At 41.4% G+C, this 25,496-nt stretch overlaps 1 protein-coding gene across 1 annotated transcript in view; it reads right to left on the reverse strand.

Moving 5' to 3' along the window:
* metap1 (methionyl aminopeptidase 1) overlaps positions 1–25,496 on the reverse strand; it is a 114,388-nt gene that overhangs the window by 23,514 nt on the left and 65,378 nt on the right. Inside the window, exon 4 of the mRNA XM_084310146.1 lies at positions 12,626–12,686. Coding sequence (XP_084166272.1) covers positions 12,626–12,686 — 61 coding nt within the window. The remainder of the gene's footprint in view (positions 1–12,625; positions 12,687–25,496) is intronic.

Genomic DNA, 25,496 nt, shown 5'->3' on the forward strand with positions numbered 1-25,496 from the left:
AATTAAATATCGATACTTGGCGTCCCTGTATCGATACAGTATCGCCACGCAAAGTATTGTGATACTACTACGTATCGATATTTCCCCCCACCACTATTAACCCCCCCCCCCAGTGCAGCTTTAACATACTGAAATGGATTGAGCTGAGAAAGGAACATTGGTAATTATTACAAAACAGGGCAGTCTAAAACACTAAACACAATCTAATCTACATTTTATATCTCTCTGCCGACTTGATCTGATATATAATGTGTTGAGGTGGATTTATTTACTATGAATTTCCAAAGGCTTTGTGATGACAGTGGTAATTATTTGGTATGCTATATACATAGAGTGGCCACTTTATTACTGTACAGGTGTACCTAATAAATTGGTCACTGAGTGAATGTATACCTGTAACATACGGCCCATTTTTAAACCTTAAAAAAGGCAGTTTGTGGGGCGCCCCAGTGGCGAACCACATAGCGCGTCGTTATTTGCCGAATGTCTTCCCCCCACTCTGTCTCAAATTCCTCCTCTGTCTCTCCCTACTGGACTGCCCAGTAGAAATAAAGCGATAAAAACGCCAAAAGAAAAATCGTTAAAAAAAAAAGAAAACAATACCAGGGTTTCCCTTTCCTACCGTCCATGTCTAATTTATATTCCTTTTTCTACCGACTAAGTCTAATTTATATTCCCTTTACTACCATCTATGTCTAATTTATATTCCCTTTAATACCATCTATGTCTAATTTATATTCCCTTTACTACTGTGTCAAATTTACATTTTGCAATGCATGCTGTACATAACCAGACCTTTAAAAAAATTATTTATGTTTACCCATTGTTTGTGCTTGTTAAAATACAAAGATGCCATAACATGGACAAGGCGATAAAGAGGTAAGGAGACGTGAGAGATTATTGCCTGGCAGAGACGAGGCGAGTGTGAGGGGACTGGCGGTAAGCAGAGCGTAACATGATCACAAAGGACAGCAATAGGTGAAAAGATGTCGTCAGATGTCGTCAGGCTAGGGCTGGGCGATATGGAAAAAAATCATATTGCGATAACGATATAATTTTATTTTATTTCTCGATATCGATAATCGATATCGATAATTATAATAATTTTTTTTTTTTTTTTTTTTTTTAACAACAGATGTATGTTTATTTTGCAGCAATTCTTTGTCATTGCCGCCATCTTTAGTGTTACATCCCCTCACACTCCAGTTCTCAGGCTGCAGCTGGTTTAAAAGCTAAAGTAAACCGGCTTCTCTGTGGCTCCAGAGGAGTTGAACAGTTCTGGCTCTGCTAGTTTATTTTCGATCTTTTGGCGCTTTTTTGGTGGACAAACCATCGCACATGTGCACTGTGACTCGTGACTGGAGTCTAGTTCTGCTAGTACACATAGCCTACTGTGTACAGACGGTTTCAAAATGTATTTTAAATTAGAAAGCAAACAAAATAAATGGACAAGAGAAAAAGAAATCTGAATTTGGTCAGTATTGTCATTTGGACAAGCAAAGCCATTACTTTAAGTTGCAGACAAGAAAGACAAGTCTGTCCACTGTCTCTGGTTTTAAAACTGCCCTGTTGCAAAAAAAAAAAAAAAAACGATTTTTCGATTTTTTTTTTATTTCGATATTCGATATCGATTATTAAAATATATCGCGATATTTATCGTTATCGTTATATCGCCCAGCCCTACGTCAGGCCTTCAAAAACAAAACACTGTCTCTGTGCAAATGACAAGTCTCTGAATGCACACCGATATGAAAAGGCTCAACTCAGGAGGAAAATAATATAATGATAAAAAAAACTGAAATGTTGACAAAAGCAAATAAAGGCTTTGTGTGTTTACTGGATTATTCTAACTGGCAGTTTTCAAGTCTGTCGAAGATGTTTTTCACACTACAGAATGAATGGCAGCAAATGGCTTCTTCTAATGGTAAGAAAACAACACCTGGTATCTCCAACTACACGCCCCCTAACAACACGTGTATTTGTATAAAAAAAAAAAAGGTTTCAGTCTGATGTGTGGGTGGAGTTGAGTGGGTTGGGGAGAGGAGGGGTTGCTATTGCTGGCCACACCTCAGGCTCTGCCAAGAGGGGTCTGGGCCCATATTTATAAAAGCATCTTAGAAACACTCCTAGGAATCGCACTGACAGTTTGACTATGGCTAAGAATAGTCCTACCTCAGAATAGGACATGAGAGGTAGTTATAATACCATAGTCTACGTTTTCCAATTCACCGTCAGTAATGAATTACAGTGTATGCGCCACTGTCTAGGCCAGGGGTTCCCAAAGTTTTCAGGCCGCAACCCCCGAAATAACGGTGTCAGAGAGCCGTGACCCCCACTATTATAGAAGGTAAAAAAATTATCTATTACATTTATTATATATTTTTTTTAAATGGAAATGTATGGTTGAAACATGCAAACGTTCAAAACGCACACACACTAAAAGCATTGGAGGCTTTTAACCAGGGCCGGACTGGGGAAATCATTCAGGCCAGGAAATATAGTGCAAAATATAGCCCCAGTCAGGCCACTTTTTAAGCGGGGGGTCTGGGGGTCCCCCACCTGCATTCTGGTGCAGGCATTTTTTTTTATTGGTACCCTTTAAATGCCAGTGTTTGTGATGGCATCACAAATTATTGTTAAAAAACAGGCTAGCATATGTATGATTAGCAACAACACTGATTTTGATGGATTTTCAGTTTCTTTGTAATGTCAGATTGAAAAAAAGACTCACTCTTACCCATAAGGGACTAAATTGTCCTCCACCATACACCATACAAATATTACTATATGTTGAAATACCACTTTTTCTTTCATAAATATTTTATTCAACTTCAGCCCTGATCATAACACCACACCACATATTCATTTTATAATTCTAACCCTTTAAATGCCAGTGTGTGTGATGGCATATATTTGCAATATATCAAATGCAAAGTAGATTTTTCTGGGGGGGGGGGTTATTACAGGCTAGCATGTGTCAATGATTAGCAACAACACAGATTTTGATGTATTTTTAGTTTTCTGTAAGGGTCCCGCCTCCACCAATCACATGCATCCCTTTGTGTGTGTGTGTGTGTGTGTGTGTGAGCAAGAGAGAGATAGTTCTCCAACTTGTGAGTTGCAGTGATCTCCTGGTTGTTCCCCACCTAGGTTATCTAACTATTGCGCCGCTGCAACTAGAAACACTGGCCTGGCCTGCTTCTAAGTTCAGTGGCTTGACTGTATTAAAAGAAGAAAAAAAATCTTTTTTTGGGGGGGAATTTTAATTTTTTTTAAATCATCTGGCGACCCCCCACGGCGGCTCGCGACCCCCACTTTGGGAACCACTGGTCTAGGCTACCATCACCTGAATTATGCATGCAAGGTATTTGTTTAGTATACATTTTTTGGGGCTATTTTGACCTTACGAGCTGCAAAGATAATTACTTTATGATGAAAAATCACACATTTGGAAATATAAAGAAAATGTCAACTAAAACAGCCCAATCAGCTTCAATAAATGCAAAAATTTTGTGACTTTTCTTGCTTTTGATGCGGTTGCTTTCACACCCCAAACTAACTGTACTAGAGTGTCAGACTGTGGATGTACTGGGCAGCTCCTAGTGGGTCAACAGTGTCAGACTGTGGATATACTGGGCAGCTCCTAGTGGTCAACAGTGTCAAGACTGTGGATGTAGTGGGCAGCTCCTAGTGGTCAACAGTGTCAGAATGTGGTTGTACTGGGCAGCTCCCTGGCGTGAATGTGTGGAACAGTGTTGAGCGTGAAGTAGGATGTAAATAAAGTTTAAGAAAAATTATAATAAAAATAAAATAAAAAATGTCAAACCCTGGTTAGTTTACCCTCTTGGTGCGGTTATTTTGGGCAGGTGTGAACACAGCATCAAAACAACCTGACAGAGACGTTGTTGAAGAGGTGGTCAGGTTGTGTTGATGCTGCACCCAAGTCTGACCTGCCCAAACAAACCACACCAGAGGGTAAATGTCCAGGGTTTGATTCAACTCAACTAAACAAAGCAGGGATGAAAGCAAATATATTTTCTGGCAGTTCCTACTCGGCCCATGGAGAAATTGACACTATAAGTCAATATATAGTTATAATATATACATTTACAATATCGCTATAGTAACTTATACTGGGATTTTCTTTTGGCAGAGCATGAGGTGTGGCCAGCAATAGCAACCTCCCCCTATCACCAATCAACTCAAACCCACATGTCAGACCAAAACAATAAATGTAAGCAAAGTGCAATACCAAGTGGGGGCTCTTTTCCCTAGACGTTGCAGTTTGATAGCATTACAGATTCTACCTTTAAGGAGTCATATTTTATCGATGGTGTGCTTACTTTCAAGTTTAGTATTTTATTATATTTATAGGGATATCTTTTCACTTTGACAGAACAGTGAATATTTATTTTGAATAACAGTTATAAAAAAATAACCTGGTATTTCCCTGGTCAGTAGTTGTTCTTGTTAATAAGCCCTTCATGTCCCTTCCTGTAATGTCAACAATGCTTGTGTGATGTTAACACTTTGCCGCCCAACCACGAGTTAACTCGTGTTTCGATTCCACCCGTTGAGGACCAGAGCCACGAGTTAACTCGTGGCAAGTTGTTATTGTTTTATTCCATATTAATAAACGGATCAAAGTCCCCGATCGGCTCTGCAGATTTACCCGCCAGATTTAAATCGGCGACATGCAATACCGGCCAGATCCTCTTAGGGGCGCCATCGCTCCACTGCAGTATCATTGAGGCCGAATGGGAAAATAATTTTTTTTTACTGTCTGGGGCGTTTCATATGAGCCTCGATCCCAGCCAAACATACTCCATCTTTGATCACGTTACCGAACGCAGATTTCAGCCTGGAATAATGGGATTTATGATCAGCCAATGGACATATCGATCTACCAGATTCCGATGACTAATGACGAAATGCTGCCGGCGATCACATGGGCTGACGGTAGGATACTATTCACCCAAATTACAGCCGGATTGGACATTGTTGTAACACGCAATCGATCGATCAGTGAAAATGGCTACTTGAACGCACACTGTATTGCTAATCAATACTACTAATCGGCGTCCCCCGCCGCCCCCATTTCATCCATAGATGCTCTGTAATAGTCCGGATGCTACGCAGTTTGTTTTATTTCATTCGTATATATACAACAGAAATGGCGTTTGATATAACGTGACTAGCCTTTAGCCTCATATCTAGCTTCCCAGAAAAAAGACGAGACGAAAACTGCGATAACGCTTATATTCACGACACTATAAAATGACAACCAACCGATGGATCTTTATTTTCTTTAAGCCATTATGAAGGCACGGTTTATGCACTCAAGTGACAATGAGAATGGACAGATAGCAATACTATAAAGTATATATATAGCTGTTAGAAAGTACATAGGTTTGTTGACAAAGCGTTGTCCTCCAGCCACATATTACACTGCAAGCCGTGGTCGTCAATGTGTTAATGACATCACAGCTGGCAAACCTTGTTGCTTTTGGGTAGCAATAACAAATCCTGACCAAAGCTGCCATCATGGAGCAAGGCCACATTGTTATTGATATGCGCTTACCTTAACACAATGGCGCCCGACCACGGAGATCTCCGTGTTTCGATTCCACCCGTTGTGGACAGAAGCACGGATATATCCGTGGCAAGTTGTTATTGCTTTTATTCCATTTGAATAACCTATTCAAGGTCGCAGAGCGGCACTGCAGATTTACCCTACTCTTTGAATTCACCAACGTGCATTACCGGCCAGATCCTCTTAGGGGCGCTGTCGCGATAATGGAGTGTGCCCTGTGGCTGAACGGTGGACTATTTTATTTTACTTTCAATGGAGTTTTCAGTTAGCTCGATTCTGGATGTGCAGCCTGTAGCTTGGATTACGTTTTGGGTAGCAGATTTCACTATGCAATAAGGGGATTTATCATCAGCCAATGGACACATCGATCTACCAGATGGCGATCGATAACGGGGAAATGCTCTGGGGATCCCACCGGCCCACGATAAGATCTTTTTCACGTAAAGTACATCCCGATCGGGCCTTGTTTTGATAGCCATCCATCCGATCAATGAATGAGGCTAATGAGGCTAACGCGGTTATTGGTAATCAATAATCAGAAACGACGTCCCCCGCCCCCCCCCCTTTCATGCATACATGCTTGAGGATCGTGCCGATCATATGCAGTTCGAGTTATTTCTGTAGCATATGTATAACGGAAATGCCATTGGATATAACGGTAGTAGCCATTAGCCCTGTATCTCGCCTTCCAGGAAATATCCTAGCCGAAATCCCATATAAATCTCGTTGTTGGCCGCCATGCGTTGAGTGCCAATGACGAGAAATCTCATTATTTAATCGTTATTTCTTTTATTAGCAATATCCATTCATTTTTCAACCATCCAGCCTCACGTTATCATTGGGACTGGCTGAGCTAGAAAAGGGCAAATACCGCCCCCTATTGTCTCCCGGATGGTATTGCACCCATTGGAATGGAGTCAATGAAAATGCATGAGAAAAAAAAACCTCCAGGCTCCACATTTTACTTCTGAGCCATGTAACCTGAGACTATTGCATCCACTGAGGGAACTGGGAGCAGCGTCGATTATGTGTTTTGAGGTATAACGTTTGACAGCCCTAGTATGCTTAATACCATGCTTAGTGTCTTTTTTTACCTGTTAACACTTTGGGTGCCATGGGTTAAATTCATTATATACCATAGGTTGCCGGCTCTATTTGTCTATGGAGAAGTACCCCTTCTTTGCATGGCTATAACTTTTTAAATTCTATTGCTACATTGCCATTATTAGGGCCCATTCAAAGTCCTATATGTATTGTTCATTGTGTAGCAACGTTAAACTTTTTCATTCACATATTCATAGTAAAGTATGGTCTAATGTATAAGTATGTTTTCATCTCTTTCTGCAGCTTTCTCCAGAACGTGATCTATAGCCCCAAATGCATTATATTGAAATACAGTTTGATGGCAATCGGGGCGATATAAAAAATTTCAATTGGACGTACTTCTAGAATGATCTACGTATGATCTGATGATGACCGGATGGGCGGGGGATCGTTTATAATTCCGTGGGCAGCGTTATATCATTCATCTAGTGTGGGTCATATGTTCATCATAACAGTTTATATGGAACACGTTCAACAATAACGCTGAATCTTACCGGATATTCCTCGCGCCGTTGGACGATCAGCGTGGTGTAGACCGTTTTCGATTATGGGATGTTTATCCTGATGAACCATTTCCAGCTTGTATAATACTATATACGTCCAAATCATGTTGTTTATCGAGTTATTGGCAATGGATCGCTATATATTGTGCCGAGCCAGAGTGCCGGCAGCCAAACCGAGTGCCCGGAAGTAATATGGCCGACCAGCACAACCTCCACAGCACTTGCTGTTTGCCGATTGCGCCGATCGGCCACCAGATGGCGCTCCTGAACCGCCAGAGAGCTCAGTGGGTCCTCCTGGTGGATCTCAGGCCAGCGGAGGGGAAATATGAATCCGATCACAGATTTTTGAAATATTGATATTAAAGACGCTGTAAAGCGTCCTTCGGCAACTTGAGCATGGCCGGGAATGACGCTGTAAAGCGTTTCCCGGCAGTTAAAGTGTTAAGCTGTAGCCCTATTTTCAGAAATTTCGCCTAAAGGTACATGCCTAAGTAAATGGATGATTGCTCCACTTCTACAAGGGCAATTAGCATGTTCTTGGTATCTAGGAACATCTAGGGACATGGGGGTATGTATTTCCAGTGTCAGAAATATTGTGTCCGTTACTAGGCTTGAGTAAATTGTAATGAAAAAAAGGAGAATATAAATTATGATTTATTTTTGCATCTGTGCCGGTGAATAACACCATGTTACAATTGTGCTGGAACCGAGCTCGCTCACTGAGCTCATTCAGCACGTTCTTGAGATCAAGTGTACAAAAGATCTAAGCAAATTAATAAAGGGAAGATTATTAAATAGAAGGATTTGTAGATACAGTAATACATTATAATCCATTTTAATTATAAATTCATATTTGACCTTGCACTTGACCTTATTGGCAGGGTTAAATCTGGATTTGGCAGGGTTAAATCTGGATTTAGTCATTTCCTCACGGTTTTACGATAAGAGATATAATTAGCATTTTTTTGATAAATTTGTATTTTCGGTAAATCTTATAAAACATCGGTAAAAATGAAAATATACACTTTGGCTGCTGTTTTGATAGGGTTATGGTCTTTAATCTTAGCAAAAAAAAAAAAAAAAAAAATCCAAGGGCCCACATGTGGGACGATTCGCGACGCGCCACTTTGCCGACCTCTACTAGGGGCTTGGGTGTACATTTCTTTTAATACAATATATAGATAGAATTAAAGCCCTATTTGTTGCCTGTCAATTGCCCTTTCAGGTGACAAAATCCGTTCAGCGGTTCTCGAGTTACATGCCGATATATATGTGAGGCGTGCGCCAAAGTACACATTACCACCCCCAAACTCCGGGGGCTCTAGCTCCGTCAATCATTTGGCGATCTCGAGAAAATTTGGACAGGGTTGTAGCCAATGAGTGTGGCTTTCCAATGATACCCCATGATATGATAATTGGGGATCTAATACGTCTCTATTGATCGATTTATGATCAAGAAAAGCAGGGTCCCCCAATTGGGGGACCTTACGGCTTAACAGGTTCAGTCTTGGTGCTTCTGAATTTAAATATTATTATTATTTTCGATTTCTGACAGACTTGCCAACAATATAATGATCCAATGCATTGAGGCAGTAACTTCAAAATTACTTTTTGAAATTCAATTATTTGAGTTACTTGACTAATGGTGACAGGCAGCCCTAGAAACAATTGAACATTGATAGAAGACATGTTCTGGCTTGTTAGGGGATTGCTGTTTACACCAATTACACTCGGATTGCAATAGAACCTCTGTAATAGAACATGAGCCTGTGTGGATTGCAGTATCCTGTAATATCTTAATTATCTTTTATATATTAAATCAATTCCCAAAACTGGCCAGTGTCCTCCCCTTTACGTCCAATAGCATACAAGCTCAAATTACAGCCTAAGTCCAATAGCTACTTATTATGCTTGGACTGCATTATGAAAACAGCACCTCACTACAGCACTACAGCTATAAACTCACACTCTGGACTCAGGGGAAGAGCTTTTCAATTGTAAGAAGTGGAGGCAGGCCATCAATACTACTAAGCATTGATTATTTCAGACATTTCAAGTGCCCAATACTGTAATATAATAAATATACAAGATCATAACATCTATGTTAGTTGGTGTAGGGGTGAAAAGCACAAGTGTATTAGGTATAGTGAAATGTCAGGACTATTGTTCCAATTATTGAAGCAAATGTTTCAAATAGTTCATAACTCATTAAAAAGGTTGGGGAGGCAATTCCAGGGAAATGAGCGAGAATTAACGCGACAGCAGAAATAGAGCAAAGCTCGGCATTACTTTTCATCCCAGCCGCCGTGTGCTATGCACACACAACAATGGTTTTACATAGACTCCCACATGCATAGGCAGCTTCAAGCTGGATTTTAAAAAGAAAATATTTTGATCGGAATCTGGTTTTGCACACAGTGTACTTTTCAACAAGGAACATGATGGCAGTGTTAAGTTTTCCGGGAACACCAAATGTTTATCAGTTCTTAAGATTCATGGCCACCCTGAACATTTTGAAATGTCTGATTACAGAAACCAGATGTCTTTCTCAGTGCATTTGATTTATCGGTAGCTGTTGGGATATAAACGTGAATTTCACCTAAATATTACCCAAATAGTTCTAAAGAAAATTGCCCGACCTTTAACTTCACAATTACGATTACTATATGCGCATGAATGCATGCCTAGCAAATATTCCAATACCGATTTTTTAAAACGTTTGACTACCAGCACTCAAGTAAAAGTGGTGGCTGGAATTCAGGGTTGACATAGCAATCAGTTGATGAGACAACAGGTGGAAAGTATCTGTCGTTACATGACATCTCTTTGCCTCATCATGACACCTCCTTTCCTTTTGAACTCTGGTATCAACCAGGCATCGGTGGCGTTCGCCCAGACTCTCTTAAAATGTACAATTTGGTTACTTCCGCGGTTTACTCCCCAAAGAGCCAACAGTGTGAGTCTACCAACCACGTCTGCTTACTTACGATCTGACACTGCTGCTAGGAAGAAAACACACAAGTATTAGAACATTGAGTCTGGGTCTCCACCAACATACCTGCCTAGTAACACTGCGTTAGGTTACTTTATTAGGTCAATGGAGAGATGAGGGTTCAGCTCCTAACGTGTATACCTGATCATCTCTTAAAATAAACAAATAAATAAAATTTTAAATAAATACATACATACATACATACAAATGAAAACACTGAGCCCTATAGCTCATGCAAGTAAAATATACATGAGCTGGCCAATGGTGGTCTGATGGGAACAACAAACCTGCAGTGATATGATCTTGTGAGTCTCTGCATGGTTACATCTCTGCATGTAACCATGACTACCAGGGTAGTGATATGCAGTCAGGTGACAGGGCTGTGGAAGTTGCCATGGTAACACTGAATGATTTGCTCTTTGGAATTGATAGCAAAATGCCAGGTTACTATTACGGACATCTATTAATTCAGACAGGGGACAGCGAATAAAAAAAAATAACCTGGCTGCAATTTATGGAATCTTGTTGGCAGTACGAGAAATGTTAAATGAAGGGAGGCAAGACCACAGTAAAATATTCTGAGCCTGTTCCACAGACTAAATTCTAGTCCCAGAGTAAAAAACAACAATGCTGAAGTAGGCTTTAATGGACATGACAGGCACTGCCACAAATCTAAGATATAGACAAAATCACACCTGAAAAAAATACAATAGAGCAATAATTTGAAAAATTATTTGAATTATTAGGGCCTATATCTTGTCAAACTAAATTAAAAACGTTTTGAGACGGTGAAGTAAGCCTAGAAGATACTTCTTTGTGTAGTAAATGTATAAACTACGTACTCGGCGAAGCAGCTTTCAGGTTTCAAAGAGTGTTCTAGGGACCCGTTTTTTGGAGCAGTTTGTTTGTTCAGTTGTGAACGTACCCCATAGAATGTCCTTTGTGTTACTTTTCTTGTTTCTCCCAAAATTACAAAGTGCTGCTTTAAATTGCATCCAAATGACAGGATTGTGTGGGTGTGGTTATTTGATTTCACCATAACAACACAGGTGGCTATGGGTGAGTGAATAGCATAATGTAGTCAGATTTGGATCACATCAGAACTGTTACCTCAAGATGGCAGCAGAAACAAGTAAGTGACATCATTCCATTTAATGATATTTGGAGAAACTTGGCAGAGTGATTCCTGGAGAGGCCAGCCTATTTGGAAATGGGAGACTGACTGAAATTACTATGTGCCATTCTTCAAAATGCTATAGTGCCATTGAGTATGATGTCATTTTCACAGAACTTTTCATCTAGCTGACTTTAGCAACTGCCACTGAAAAAGGCAATTAGCTAATTATGTCCATGGCTCTGACTCTGTATATTACAATATGCTAAGTAAAATATTAATAATTCAATAATTAAAGCTAAATTAATATTTTACATCCTCCCTTACAACTATAGCTTATATTTCTTGGCAGAGTAAGAACATCCTCTAGATGAGGTCAAGAATCACGCAGAATATACCAAATTGGAAAATACTCATATATTTTAGTAGTATTGTCACTTTGGAGTTTGGGAATGTCACTGCATGTCAGGTAACGTCACAAAGCCACCATCTGTAGAGGACTACTCCAGTTGACTATGTGTCGACTATTTTTTTTGGTATACTTTTCAGTTTTAGACATTTCTCAATGGAGTGTGTGATTAAACGACTACACGCTTAAATGTTTCTGCAACTTCTATTTGGTTAACATTATTTTGGTGAAAACAGCTGTATATTTTTATACATATTTTGATATGCATCCCTGGCTCATCTCAGCTGGCTGTCTCATTCAGTCACAAACCTCATGGTAACTCTGCAGCTAGTTGTCATTAGCAATGTAGCAATGTACTAAATGCTACTACGCCTCAACATCCGAGAGGCGCCATTTGGGAAATATTTTCATGCTTTTAACTTGCATGACAAGATTCAGCAGAGGTACACTCTCATCTTATGCGCAAGCAAGCCGGGAGGCTGTTGCGGCTAGTTCACACTGGCATTCATTCAATCTTTATTTAGACTCAAAATCACATTGAGGGGCAGACCTCATTTCCAATGTCATCGATTGATTACAATCACATGATCATCATCAATACATTTTTACAAAGTACAAAGAAGAGAAAAATATTATAAAAATAAATAGCACTGTACTAATAAATAGAACAATAGAAACACAATTTTAAAACAATTACAAATTGCGGTGACCTGAAACGCAATGTAACGATAGTTATGTTAAAAGATAGGGGGGGGGGGGGATACACAATCTGCCATTTAAACAAGCAAGTGTAAAAGGTAAAAACAGTACAAATAAATAAATATATTAAAAAAATAAAGATGGTTAGATTACACAATCCTTGACCTAACATAATGGGAGATTGAAAATGTGTTTGTAAGAGAATGGTTACCTAGCGGATGGTCGGCATAGTCAGGTCTTTGGATGTCACCAGGCACTGGCCTCATGGGAGTCTATACCAGGAGTCAATAAGAGGAGAGAAAGGTTAAATGGAGCACATAGAGATCACAGCCATTAAAATCACAACTGCTGGGGTGAAATCTTCCATTCAGTTGACATTTAATTGACAAAAAAGATGGACAAGATTAGGAATACCCCGATCTGGATTTCTGGGGATAATTAGCGATCTCATGCAAGCAAATTCCAGCAGGGATCTATATTACTGTTGATTTAATGAGGATTTAAAGGCATACTGAAATGGCCTGTTCAGGCAGAAATCTGTGTAGAGTTGAATGGGCTTAGATTGCTGTCTGCCACGAGGCAACCCTGATCTACTAGAGCTACATGTGAATAGACCAGGCAGTGGTGACTAAATGGAAGATTATCCACTCACAATCAATGTTGTGACAGTCACCTCTGTAGCTTGATGCTCCATGCCACATACTATTTGCATGCAACATTAAACATTCTTAACTGTAATGAGGTGTTCAAATTCTAAATTGGGAGGGCAGTTAGCCATTCTATTAATTTCACAATATGCTGGCCCAGATGAATGTAATCACTTTTTACTATAAAAGTAACATGTCTTCTATTCCAAATTGTGCACGTATTTATCGAGGGGCGCCATGCTCCCAAAAACAACACAGCAGCCAGTAAAGACCACAAACTACAAAAAAACAACCCTTTGCTAGAGAAGCATAATGAATTATGATTAAATTCATACAAACATTCAATTAAATTATTATTAAATATAAAATAAATATTACATTTAAATGATTAAATCATTATGAATACAAGAATGTTTGTCATTTAATCAACCATGATGTTCTTTAGCCAGAAACGAATGGCTTTGTAATTTCTGTTGTAATCAGAGCATACGTCCATGAAGGATGGAACAGTTACCAGTTTTTATGCTTAACTGCTTGAGTGCTAAGTCGTTTCTGGGCCTAAGTCGTTCAGTGCCAAAAACGACTTAAGTCGTTTCTGGGTTGTTTTTCCTTTTTTTCCAATATTTTTATTCATTATCCACCCAGGGAGCCTGTTGTTACCATAGGGAATGAGTCTGAGGTCACCAAGGTGCAATACCGGCCGCATTCAGCTAGACGGCGGTATTGAGCACCCTTTGAAGCCTTGTATCCTGGCCGCCTGAATACTTTAGACAACAAATGTTTGTTTCCGCGTCTCTGATTGGCCAGGTTGGCCAGGTCATGTGACATGTACGCCGAATCGTGGGACCACAAGTTTCTACACTGGTTAAGCTTAGGCGCTCTTTCGAAGTTGGTTAAGGTTAGAGTTTGTCTTAGAGCATGGCGATAGAACGCCTGCCCTGATTCCAAACTCTAACCTTAACCAACTGCGAAAGAGTCGCCTAAGCTTAACCAGTGATAAACTAGGCGTTAGGTAGTTTGCAGGCTGTTAGACCCGGAAATAGGCGCCGAACTTGCCGTCCCACGATTGGCACACATGTCACATGACCTGGCCAATCAGAGCGCAAAACTCGAACGCGGAAACAAACATTTGTTGTCGAAAGTATACACGCGTCCTGGCCTGTAGGTCGATCTAATTGGGTCCGGGTCGTTTTTCTGTTTTTGCTCAAGCTCAGCGGTTATAACGGTTGGATTGAGAAGAATCAAATGCTCCCATGATGTGTGGTGGATTATGTTGGCGACACGATGGACATCACTACTTGGAATCGTGATCAGATAATTGGAATATTCTTTTTGGGGTACATCCTAGTCAAGGTAAGGGCTATATATGATATCAATCTTGTGTTAATCCAAGCATGTCTTCAGCTCGATCCGAACGTGTGTCTGTAACGTTAGTAGGGATGGGTACCGAATTCGGTACTTTTGAGGTACCGAACCGAAACACGTCGGTACTACCGAGTATCGAATCAAGTGAGAAACCAAAAAAAAAAAAAAAAAAATGTATTATTTTTTTTTTTTTACTTTTCTCTTTTCATGTCAACGTTCACACGCACAATATATGCTTACCTAGGATTTGACTTGATTCAACAACAAAGCAGTCGGAGCAATGACAAGCCGAAAACTGTCGAAATTGTAGTTATTTGAAGTTTGGATTTTTTTTTACGACTGAGGTAGGTAAAAAAAGCATTCGACAGTTTTCGGCTTGTCATTGCTCCGACTGCTTTGTTGTTGAATCAAGTCAAATCCTAGGTAAGCATATATTGTGCGTGTGAACGTTGACACGAAAAGAAAAAAGTAAAAAAAAAAAAAAGTAAAAAAAAAAGTAAAAATAAAAAAATAAAAAATATTTTTTTTATTTAAAAAAAAAAAAAACTTAAGTACCGAAAAAAGGTACCGTTGGGTACCGGTATCGATTCACAGGTACCGGTACCGGTATCGGTTCAAATGTGAAAGGTACCCATCCCTAAACGTTAGTCCACAACGTATGCCGTTGGTGGCGATCAAAGCATCAAAAAACGACCCCCCCCCCGCCCCCCCCTTTCATGCATTCATGATGAAACATAATACCTATGATATAGATTTGATTTGAGAATAATAGCGGGTCCAGGCAAGAAACGACAACGGTTATAGTATAATACGGCTAAGGCTATTCCTCAGCATTTCAGGAATTACCCCAGACCGAACTAAAAACATACTTATATTCACCACGGTATAACGCAGTGATTATAATTATCTTTTTTTTGCATCTTGACCGGAAGAAAGTCACTGGCAAATGACCATAGTATTCTATCCATAGCTATAATATAGTTATAGCTCTACAAACAAGATGACGGATTCCTATCTATCTAGCAGTGGCGTTGCTACAGAGGGCTGCGTCTAATGGCCGGCACAAGCCACAGTAAAATTACTGACATCAGATTTTAATGATCAAACTGCGTTCGATTCCCGTGAATTTACATCTGACGGTTTTAGCATAAATACTGTCCACAGGGTTCCCACAGACATTGCAAAATGAAATTCAAGGACTTTCAAGTACTTTCCTAAGCACTCTTTTTTATTTTAAAAAGATAAACTTTTAAATGCAATTTTTTTTATAGAAATAAAAATCGGATCCAATATTTATGGCTTAAAACCAATTTCCGACAATTAGTTACTTTTTGATTCAAAACAATTTGATCATGGATGAACAAAACTTTCAATGCGAATGGTTGATTTGAATTGCAAGGACTTTTTAACCCTTTATCTGCCAGGGATTATTCTGATCTTATACCGTCCTTGTGACTGCAACTTGTTCCTGTTTGCGGACGACTCAGCCCTGCTGGTCTCTGACAAGAACAAGTTACAGGTTGAAAAAGCCCTCAGCTCGGAACTAGGCAAAATCTGCATATGGCTCGCCGACAACAAACTATCATTACACATGGGCAAAACAGAGTCCATTCTCTTCGGTTCAAATAACAAACTCAGCAAGACCGACGGCTTCTCGGTTACAGTGGGTGACAATATTGTCACAAGGAAAGATGAAATTACCTACCTGGGTTCCATCCTAGAGGCTAATCTTTCCTGTGACAAAATGGCATCCAATGTAATAAAAAAAGTCAACCAACGAACTCGATTCTTGTACCGGATCTCCTCTCTGGTAAACAAGAATACCCTGAAGACTCTAGCAGGAGCACTCATTCAAGGGTACTACGACTATGCTTGCACCTCATGGTACCAAAGCACCTCAAAGGCACTAAAAAACAAATTACAAACATCTCAAAACAAGCTAGTCAGACTACTGCTTGACCTGACTCCTAGAACCCACCTCACCCCTGCCCACTTTGACAACCTAGGATGGCTTAGAGTAGACGACAGAGTACAGCAACTTGCAATGGGCCTGGTCTACAAGATACACTACACGACCAAGGTACCCATGTACATGTCAAAATACTTCTCAAAGGTCAGTGAATACCACGATCACAACACCAGAGGGAGCTCCACAAATCATGTTAAACTCAGATTCGGCTCAAACAAGGGACTAAACACGTTTCGCAATTATGCCACATCAATGTGGAACGCCCTACCCAAAGCTGTAAAGGAATGTGAATCACTACCCACTTTCAAAAACACTCTCAAAAAACACCTACGTGAGACAGCAATTCGAAACTGGCCCCTACAAATGTCCTAACCTAGTTGTACAGTAAATGACCAAGTAAGGCTTTGTCAGTATTCCAATGTACAGTGTAAAATGTGTGTGTCCCCCCTACCCCCCCCCCCCCCCCCCCACACCTCCAATGTACAGCCCCCACCAACCCACCCACCCACCCACCCAACCTCCTCCAATGTACAGTTTCTATGTCAAATGTATATACACTCTTTTTCTGGACACTTCTGTATCACAAACAGTACTGTATTTGCAAATCTGATATGTCATAAATGTATAGATGTAGCAGTACTGTCTATCTGTATGTCATGTATGTCATATATGTTATGATGAATTGAAAATGGGGGACCCTGATGTAAACAAGACGAAAGTCTTTCTCTGGTCTGCATCCCCTTAACAATTGTATGTATTGAGCTGTACTGTACTGTACCCATTCTGCAATCTGTTAATAAACTTTTCAATCAATCAATCAATCAGTCCTCTGCCAGCTCTATTTGTCTATGGAGATGTTCCCCTTCTTTGCAGGGCTATAACTTTTTAAATTGTATTGCTAAATTGACATTACTATGGCCCATTCAACATCAAGTATCTATCGTTTAGGATGTAGCAACGTTCTACTTTTTCATTCACACATTCATACTAAAATATGGTCTAAAGTATAAATATGTTTATCGTTTTCTGCAGCATTCCATAGAACGTGAGTTATAGCCACAAATACATATATTAGATCATCAAATGTAGTTTGATACCGATTGACGTCAGATAAAAAATTTCAATTGTACAAGGTCCTAAACGTCATGCCTCATCATCTGCTGGTGACCGGAGGGGGGGGGGGGGTTTATAAGTCCATGGCCGACGTTAAATGATTCATGTAGTATGGGCAGATTATATGGTTAATAATAATCAAACACGCTGAAACTCACCGCGGCTTCCTCTGACCGTTGGGTGATCAGCGTGGAGCAGAAATATCGCTATTATGGGATGTTGATATATGCGATCCATTTCCAGGTTGTATAATACTATATGCGTCCAAATCATGTTGTTTATAGAGTTATTTGCAACCGATCGATGTCCAGTGTATCAAGCTGGAGTCCCGCTTGCGATAGCGAGTGGCCGGACGAAATATGGGTGAGCACCACTTCCGGTGCGTCACTTCCGGTTTTGGCGATTCGCAGATCGGCCACCTGATGGCGGTCTTGAACCGTTGGAGAGTTGAGAGGAGATCTACAGGAGATCTCAAGTCTCCGTGGGTGAAATATGATTGCCATGACAGATTTGTGAAATATTGATCTCAAAGACGCTGTACGACGTCATTGGCAGATTACGCATGGCGGAGAATGACGTGTTAAGTCGTCCTTGGCGATTAAAGGGTTAAGCACCTTGTTAAAAAATTGGCTGTTTAACTCATTGACTGCCGGGGATTAGCCATGGCCCTGTGGTAGCATTGCCACGCTTTAAAAGATAGGACTGAGTCACCTTGTTTGTAGAGCTATGACTATATTCTATATTATAGCTATGGATACAATACTATGGCCCATTTGACATCCCCTATCCATTGTTCAATATGTGAAAAAGAATAGATTTTTCCAGCCATACGTTCCTGTGTTATACCGTGGTGAATATAAGTATGGTTTTAGAGCGGTCTAGGGTAATTCATGAGATACTGAGTTATAGCCCTACACGTCGATTCCACTATAGACGTTGCCATTTCTTGCCTGTATACGCTATTATCCCGAAATCAAATCCATATCATAGGTATTATGTTCCATCATGAATGCATGAAAGGGGGGGGGGGTCGTTTCTGATTATTTGATAGTCAGTAACGGCATTCGTATTGAACACTAAAAACGGTTATCAACGGTTTTTCACAGCCAAAGTTGAGGGCATCCGCTAGGGCTGGACGGTATGGTCTAAAATGTATATCATGGTATAATTTGAAGCATAGACGATAACGGTATATATCACGGTATATTCATTTATCTTAAAATGTCTATATAAATGCTTCTGAAGGGGTAAACACTGGTATGGCAGCTATTACTGTACTCTAGGGCTGCAACTAATGACTATTTTGGTAGTCGACTAATCTGTTGATAATTTTTTCGATTAGTCGACTAATCGAAAAACAATTATATTAATTTTTTAATTTTTAATTTTTTGCACTACCTATCTTTGTGAAAGTGGCTTCTCAGCTCTGGTCCAGCTGAAGACAGAGCAGAGGAACAGATTGGACATTGAGCATGACCTCAGAGTTGCTTTGAGACTCTTGTCAGGACCAAACAACATCCCCAGTTATCCCATTAGTTCCCCCAAACTTACTGTCGGTCTGTTATGTTAAGCTAAGAAGTCTTCAGCTGGCTGGACCAGAGCTGAGAAGCCACTTTCACAAAGATAGGTAGTGCAAATAAAATTAAAATAAATAAAAATAAAATATATAATAATATATTTTTTTTAATGACTAATCGACGCAACAATTCCTCGTCGACGATTTTTTATAATCGACGACGTCGATTATGTCGACTAATCGTTGCAGCCCTACTGTACTCTTGTATTACTAGGACATATTTCACATAGTACAGAGGTATTTTAAGAACATTTATTGTGCAAAACTGCAATAGAATGCAAAACCTTTTCTCAAGTTACTTCCATCTCTGAAAAACACAATCAAATCAAGCGGCACAAAGTGAAAATAAAAACTACAGCAGGACAGGAGGTTTCTTTCCCTCAAACAACTCAAACACAAACTCCAACATAACTTAACTTTAGTGTTTGACAACGTAGAGAGAGCGAGATGTAATAGGTTTGAGTTTGAGCTTCCTAAGATGCCGTAGGTGATGATGTCACACCAGGATTGTCAACACAGAGTTGGAAACGGGAGCAGCCCGATGGATAAAGCGATATAAAGAAACAAATAGCCAAATAAATGTGAAGTTATCTTTGAACCTCTTGTTGTCAAGCCTCTTCGATATACCCCCCCCCCCCCCCCCTTTCCTCACTAATGGAACTGGTGCCACAGAGTCACGTTAGACCGTTAGCTTAGAGGCTAACGTTAGCCCATTGCTGTGCTAAAGCAAGTCTCCTCTCAGCCTCCTTAGCCAAATTGAAATGCCCAAACTATATGGCAAGGTCCGTGAACAAGTGGAGAAAAACTCAGTACAATTAAATACTATGCAACGACCACTGCAAACGTAGAGTGAATCGTCAAGTAACGTTAACGTCATTACTACTGCTGTGTAGGGGTGGGAATCACCAGTTTCATCATGATACGATACGATATCGATTCTTTGGACAACGATACGATATTTGCCGATATCACAAAATCTCTCACGATACAATACGATACGATTAGATTCAGGTGCCTGCGATCGATATGAGATGATATCATATGCCCATTTAACACAATCAGTTATGAGACTCGCCACAGGATTTTCAAAATAAGAGTATCGATATGAATCGATCTTATTACATCGCATCGATCCGATTCGATCGTTGATAATTACATCGATGTATCGATCTGGATCGATGTATCGTCCCACCCCTACTGCTGTGACTTAGCTGCTGTAGTCTACCGGTCACAAGGTATGAAGGTATAGTCAAAATCCATACCGTAGCGCAAGTTCATACCGTTTATACCGTCCACCCCCATCCGCTCTCTCCTCCCTGCCTCCTCTTCTTCACCTGCTCCACCTGCTGTCCTACAGCCTGAAGTCTCCCAGCTCCTCCGCGGTTTCAGTGACACCACGCAGCGTGAGCTTGAGGTCATCATCGGGAGGATGAAGTAATCTATGTGTGCCCTGGATCCCCTCCCCACAGCCCTGGTGAAAGCCAACATCTGCACTATTGGTCCCCTAATGACCAGCACCATCAACCTCTGCCTGCAGGCTGGCCACGTTCCACCTGCTCTCGAAACTGCCATCATCACCCCCCTCCTGAAGAAACCCACCCTGGACCCAGAGGCCCTCTCAGCTACCGGCCCATCTCCAATCTCCCGTTCCTCTACAAGGTGCTGGAGAAGGTAGTTGCGGTGCAGCTCCAGGCACACCTCAGAGACAACAACATCTTCGAGAAGTTCCAGTCTGGGTTCCACTCTGCGCACAGCACAGACAGCCCTGGTCAGGGTCACCAACGACCTTCTGATGGCGGCGGATGCTGGAACCCCATCCATTCTGGTCCTTCTCGACCTATCGGCTGCCTTTGACACAGTGGATCATATTATCCTCCTCGACTGTCTCCATTCCGACGTCGGACTCCGTGACCTAGCCCTGAGCTTGTTCCAGTCCCTCTTGGCTGGTCGGACTGAGTGAGTCTCCCTGGGAGGTACAACATCCTCTTCCCACCCAGTCATCTGCGGTGTCCCCCAGGGATCCGTCCTCGGCCCCCTGCTGTTCACCCTGTACATGCTCCCCCTCGGCTGCATCATCAGCCGGCACGGTGTGTCGTTCCACTGCTATGCTGACGACACCCAGCTGTACATCCGAATTTCACCATCTTCACCTTCATCACCCGCCACACTGACTGCTTGCCTGGAGGAGACTAAGGCGTGGATGAACCACAGGTTTCTACAGGTCAACAGCTCCAAAACGGAAGCCATGCTGGTTGGTACCCCACTCCAGGTCCGGTCATCCACCATCACCACCATCTCCTTCTCCGGCCAGGACATTCCTCTCTCCACCCTTGTCACTAACTTGGGCGTGAAAATGGACCCCCACCTCTCATTCAAGACTCACATCAAACACATCTGCAAGACCTCTTTCTTTCACCTCAGGAACATCTCAAAACTCCGCTCCTCACTCACTCTGGCAGATTCAGAGAAACTCGTCCACGGCTTCGTCTCCTCCAGGCTGGATTATTGTAATGCACTCCTCATCGGGATCCCTAGTAAAAGCATTCAAAAAACTGCAATCCATCCAGAATAGCGCTGCTAGGATCCTGATGAGGGTGCGCAAACTTGACCACATCACCCCCACCCTCAGATCACTTCACTGGCTCCCCGTGGAACACAGGATTGAGTACAAGGTCTCCCTTCTCACTCATCAGTGTGTACGTACACGGTGGTGCCCCTGCCTACCTCAAGGAACTCCTCACCCCCCAGTCCTCCTCACACTCCCTCCGCTCCGGCACAGCCTACCTCCTCAAAGCCCCCAGGACTAAGCTGCACACCATGGGCGATCAAGCCTTCTGCTCGGCCGCACCCAGACTATGGAATGCTCTCCCCAACCACCTGAGAGCACCACAAACTGTTAACACTTTTAAACGTGGACTCAAGACCTACCTTTTTAGAAAGGCCTTTTATTAGTTTTTTATGTCTTATTCATATGTTGTTCTGCCATGTATTCTTTTTTATATATCTATTTGTATTCTATTCCTTTTAACTCTGTAGCACTCCGAGACTCTCAGGAATGTAGGGTGCGTTACAAATTAAATGTATTATTATTATTATTATTATTATTATCAGCCTGATCAGTGTAAAGCATTGCAGGATCAAGCTAAAATTGACGTCCGATCATTCTTACCTGTGATCGGGAGTATTCCAAAAATAATATTTCAATTGTTTGATCGCCATCTGATACATCCAATGTCCATTTGGCCCACGGCATAATCCACCACAACATATGGATCGTGAATATTTGACACGCTTCAATGGAACGGGCAGAGCGGCTACCCTCGCCCGACAAGGAAACATGAAACTGGAGACGTTTGGCCGTCCCATAGGCGAAGATAGAAGGGTACAAAGGGTGCTCGATAACGCCGTCTAGCGGGATTCGGCCGGTATTGCACTTTTACATTCTCAGGCTGATTCCCCATGTTAACCCAGAGTCTGTGTGCCTGTAATGAATAGAAATATCGAATAAAAGAAAAAAACGATCAAATAACGAGTACTCGTTGTTGCTGTTCAACGATTGGCGCCCAATAACGAGTATACTCATCGTTGGCAGTGAATGAGTTAAGGAATTCCAGGCCTTGACTTTTTTTTGTGCCAAAATCAAGCACTTTAAGCACTTCAAGGACATTGTGCCCCCGTGTCCAGCACCAACCAAATTATAGCCAAGTGTGCACAGCATGCAATGTGCGTTCATATATTGGCAATGGCATTCCGGGTAAACTGGACCATTCTTAATTCAATATCAACAGCAATATCAATGTTAATGTTTACAAATGGTGATTAGTGGCAGCAAGCTAGTCTGACTCACAGGATATAGACTAGGAGAGTAGGCAGCTATCCACTCAACTGGCCTACATGCCATTGGCGGATTATTTCAGTCTGAATTATCCTCCCCTTCCAAGGGCACCGTTGCTGCATCCTGGACCAGAGGATGATTGTGATTGGGTTTAAAGAAATACAAGCCTAGGGCGGCTGATTGGCGCAATGGGCAAGGTGCTCGCCTCTAACGCAGGAGATGCTGTGTTCGAGCCCAGCTCTCGGCGTTGCTACCGGCTGGCCGGTCGTTCATACTAACACAATTGGCAAGTGTTAGAGGGTGGGAAAGCCGGTGGGTGGGGATTTGACGTTGTGGACAGCGACTCCTACAGGTTGGTTTGGTGACGCCGGTGCGACGGATGCAGGAAGTAGCGGGGGCAGCGTAAGCCTCCCACGCATTACTCCTCGCCACTGAGAGTTCGAGCTGCTGCGGTGAAAAGATGAGACAGGCTGCCTCCTCGTGTACCGGAGGGGACACGTGATGCAAGGCTTCTGTCCTCACTACAACCGACCTGTGGGAGGCAAAGTCTAGCAACGATCAAGACAGGGGAGGGATGAATTGAATATACGAAATTGGAATGGGAGAAAAATAGAAAATGGGGAGAAAAAGTGGATCCAAAAAATATATATATAATACAAGCCAGTGGTTTTTTCCTCCTATACCAGAATGATAATGGGTTCAGCCAGACCTGTCTCCAGCGCCAGCTAGGGTTGGGTACCTTTCACATTTGAACCGATACCGGTACCTGTGAACAGATGCCGGTACCCAGCGGTACCTTTTTTCTGTACTTTAGTCTCTAAAAATGTAATCTACCTACCTCAATTGTAAAAAAGAAAATCCTGCTACTATAGCGGACACTCCCGAAATACTGAAAGTCTGCTGTCAGATCCCAACATGCCTCTTTTTTCTTTACATGCTTGCAGCAGAGATTGGGAGCTTAAACGTCTAACTGAAAAATACATTTATATCCTTCCCTGCGTCACGTCCATTACCTGAACCATTCATGAATCCCCTCTGGTATTTTGCTCTCTGTTTCAATGGAATGGTAGCTCTTTATTTTAATAGGAGCGATGGATTGCATTTACAAACGCTCCTAATGTGTGTGCGCTTTCCTTTCAATTACCATGGCCGTCACAGTGCTCCGGAGATCTGACAGACAAGTAGGGCTGTCTTAAATACTTCGAAGCTTCGTTCGATGGGCATGGGATTCGAATATGAAAAAAAAAATTGAATATATAAAAAAAAGAAGAAATGTATTTTTATTTATTTATATATATATATATTTTTTTTGTGCAAAATCAACTCTGCCTCTCTTTATTAAACACATTGGCGACCACGGTTTGCAGTGTAATATGGTTCTGGACGACCAGGGTTTGTCAACAAACCGATGTACTTTCTAACAGCTATATATATACTTTATAGTATTGCTATCTGTCCATTCTCATTGTCACTTGAGTGCATAAACCGTGCCTTCATAATGGCTTAAAGAAAATAAAAATCCATCGGTTGGTTGTCATTTTATAGCGTCGTGAATATAAGCTTTATCGCAGTTTTCGCCTCGTCTTTTTTCTGGGAAGCTAGATATGAGGCTAAAGGCTAGTCACGTTATATCAAACGCCATTTCTGTTGTATATATACGAATGAAATAAAACAAACTGCTTAGCATCCGGACTATTACAGAGCATCTATGGATGAAATGGGGGCGGCGGGGGACGCCGATTAATATTATTGATTAGCAATACAGTGTGCGTTCAAGTAGCCACATTCAACTGATCGATCGCTTGCGTGTTACAACAATGTCCAATCCGGCTGTAATTTGGGTGAATAGTATCCTACCGTCAGCCCATGTGATCGCCGGCAGCATTTCGTCATTATTCATCGGAATCTGGTAGATCGATATGTCCATTGGCTGATCATAAATCCCATTATTCCAGGCTGAAATCTGCGTTCGGTAACGTGATCAAAGATGGAGGATGTTCGGCTGGGATCCCGGCTCATATGAAACGCCCCTAGACAATAAAAAAAAAAATCCCATTCGGCCTCAATGATACTGCAGTGGAGCGATGGCGCCCCTAAGAGGATCTGGCCGGTATTGTATGTTTCGGAAATCAAATATGCGGGTAGATCCTGCAAGTCGATCGGGGGCGTTAATACCGTTATTAATATGGAATAAAACAATAACAACTTGCCACGAGTTAACTCGTGGCTCTGGTCCTCAACGGGTGGAATCGAAACACGAGTTAACTTGTGGTTGGGCGGCAAAGTGTTAATTACAACAAGCAATGCTGTTTGTTATTTAAGATGAGGTCGGACTCTGCACTGACAGATTTGTGTTCATTGTGCTGCTTTTATAAAGCCTCAAATGACGGCTTACAATATTTCATGAAAGCAAAGTGTTTCGTTTGTCTAAGATTTAAAAAGGTTTAAACTTTACAGCACTGACAAAGTTGAACAAAGTGCTGTACAAGTCCCACAACAACAACAACAAACAAAAAAAATTATTATTTATAATTTTTTATTAATTTTTTTTATCTCGAAGCTTCGAATTCCAAAACA

This window comes from Notolepis coatsorum, assembly GCF_963971535.1.
Source record: "Notolepis coatsorum genome assembly, chromosome: 3".
Classification (NCBI taxonomy): domain Eukaryota; kingdom Metazoa; phylum Chordata; class Actinopteri; order Aulopiformes; family Paralepididae; genus Notolepis; species Notolepis coatsorum.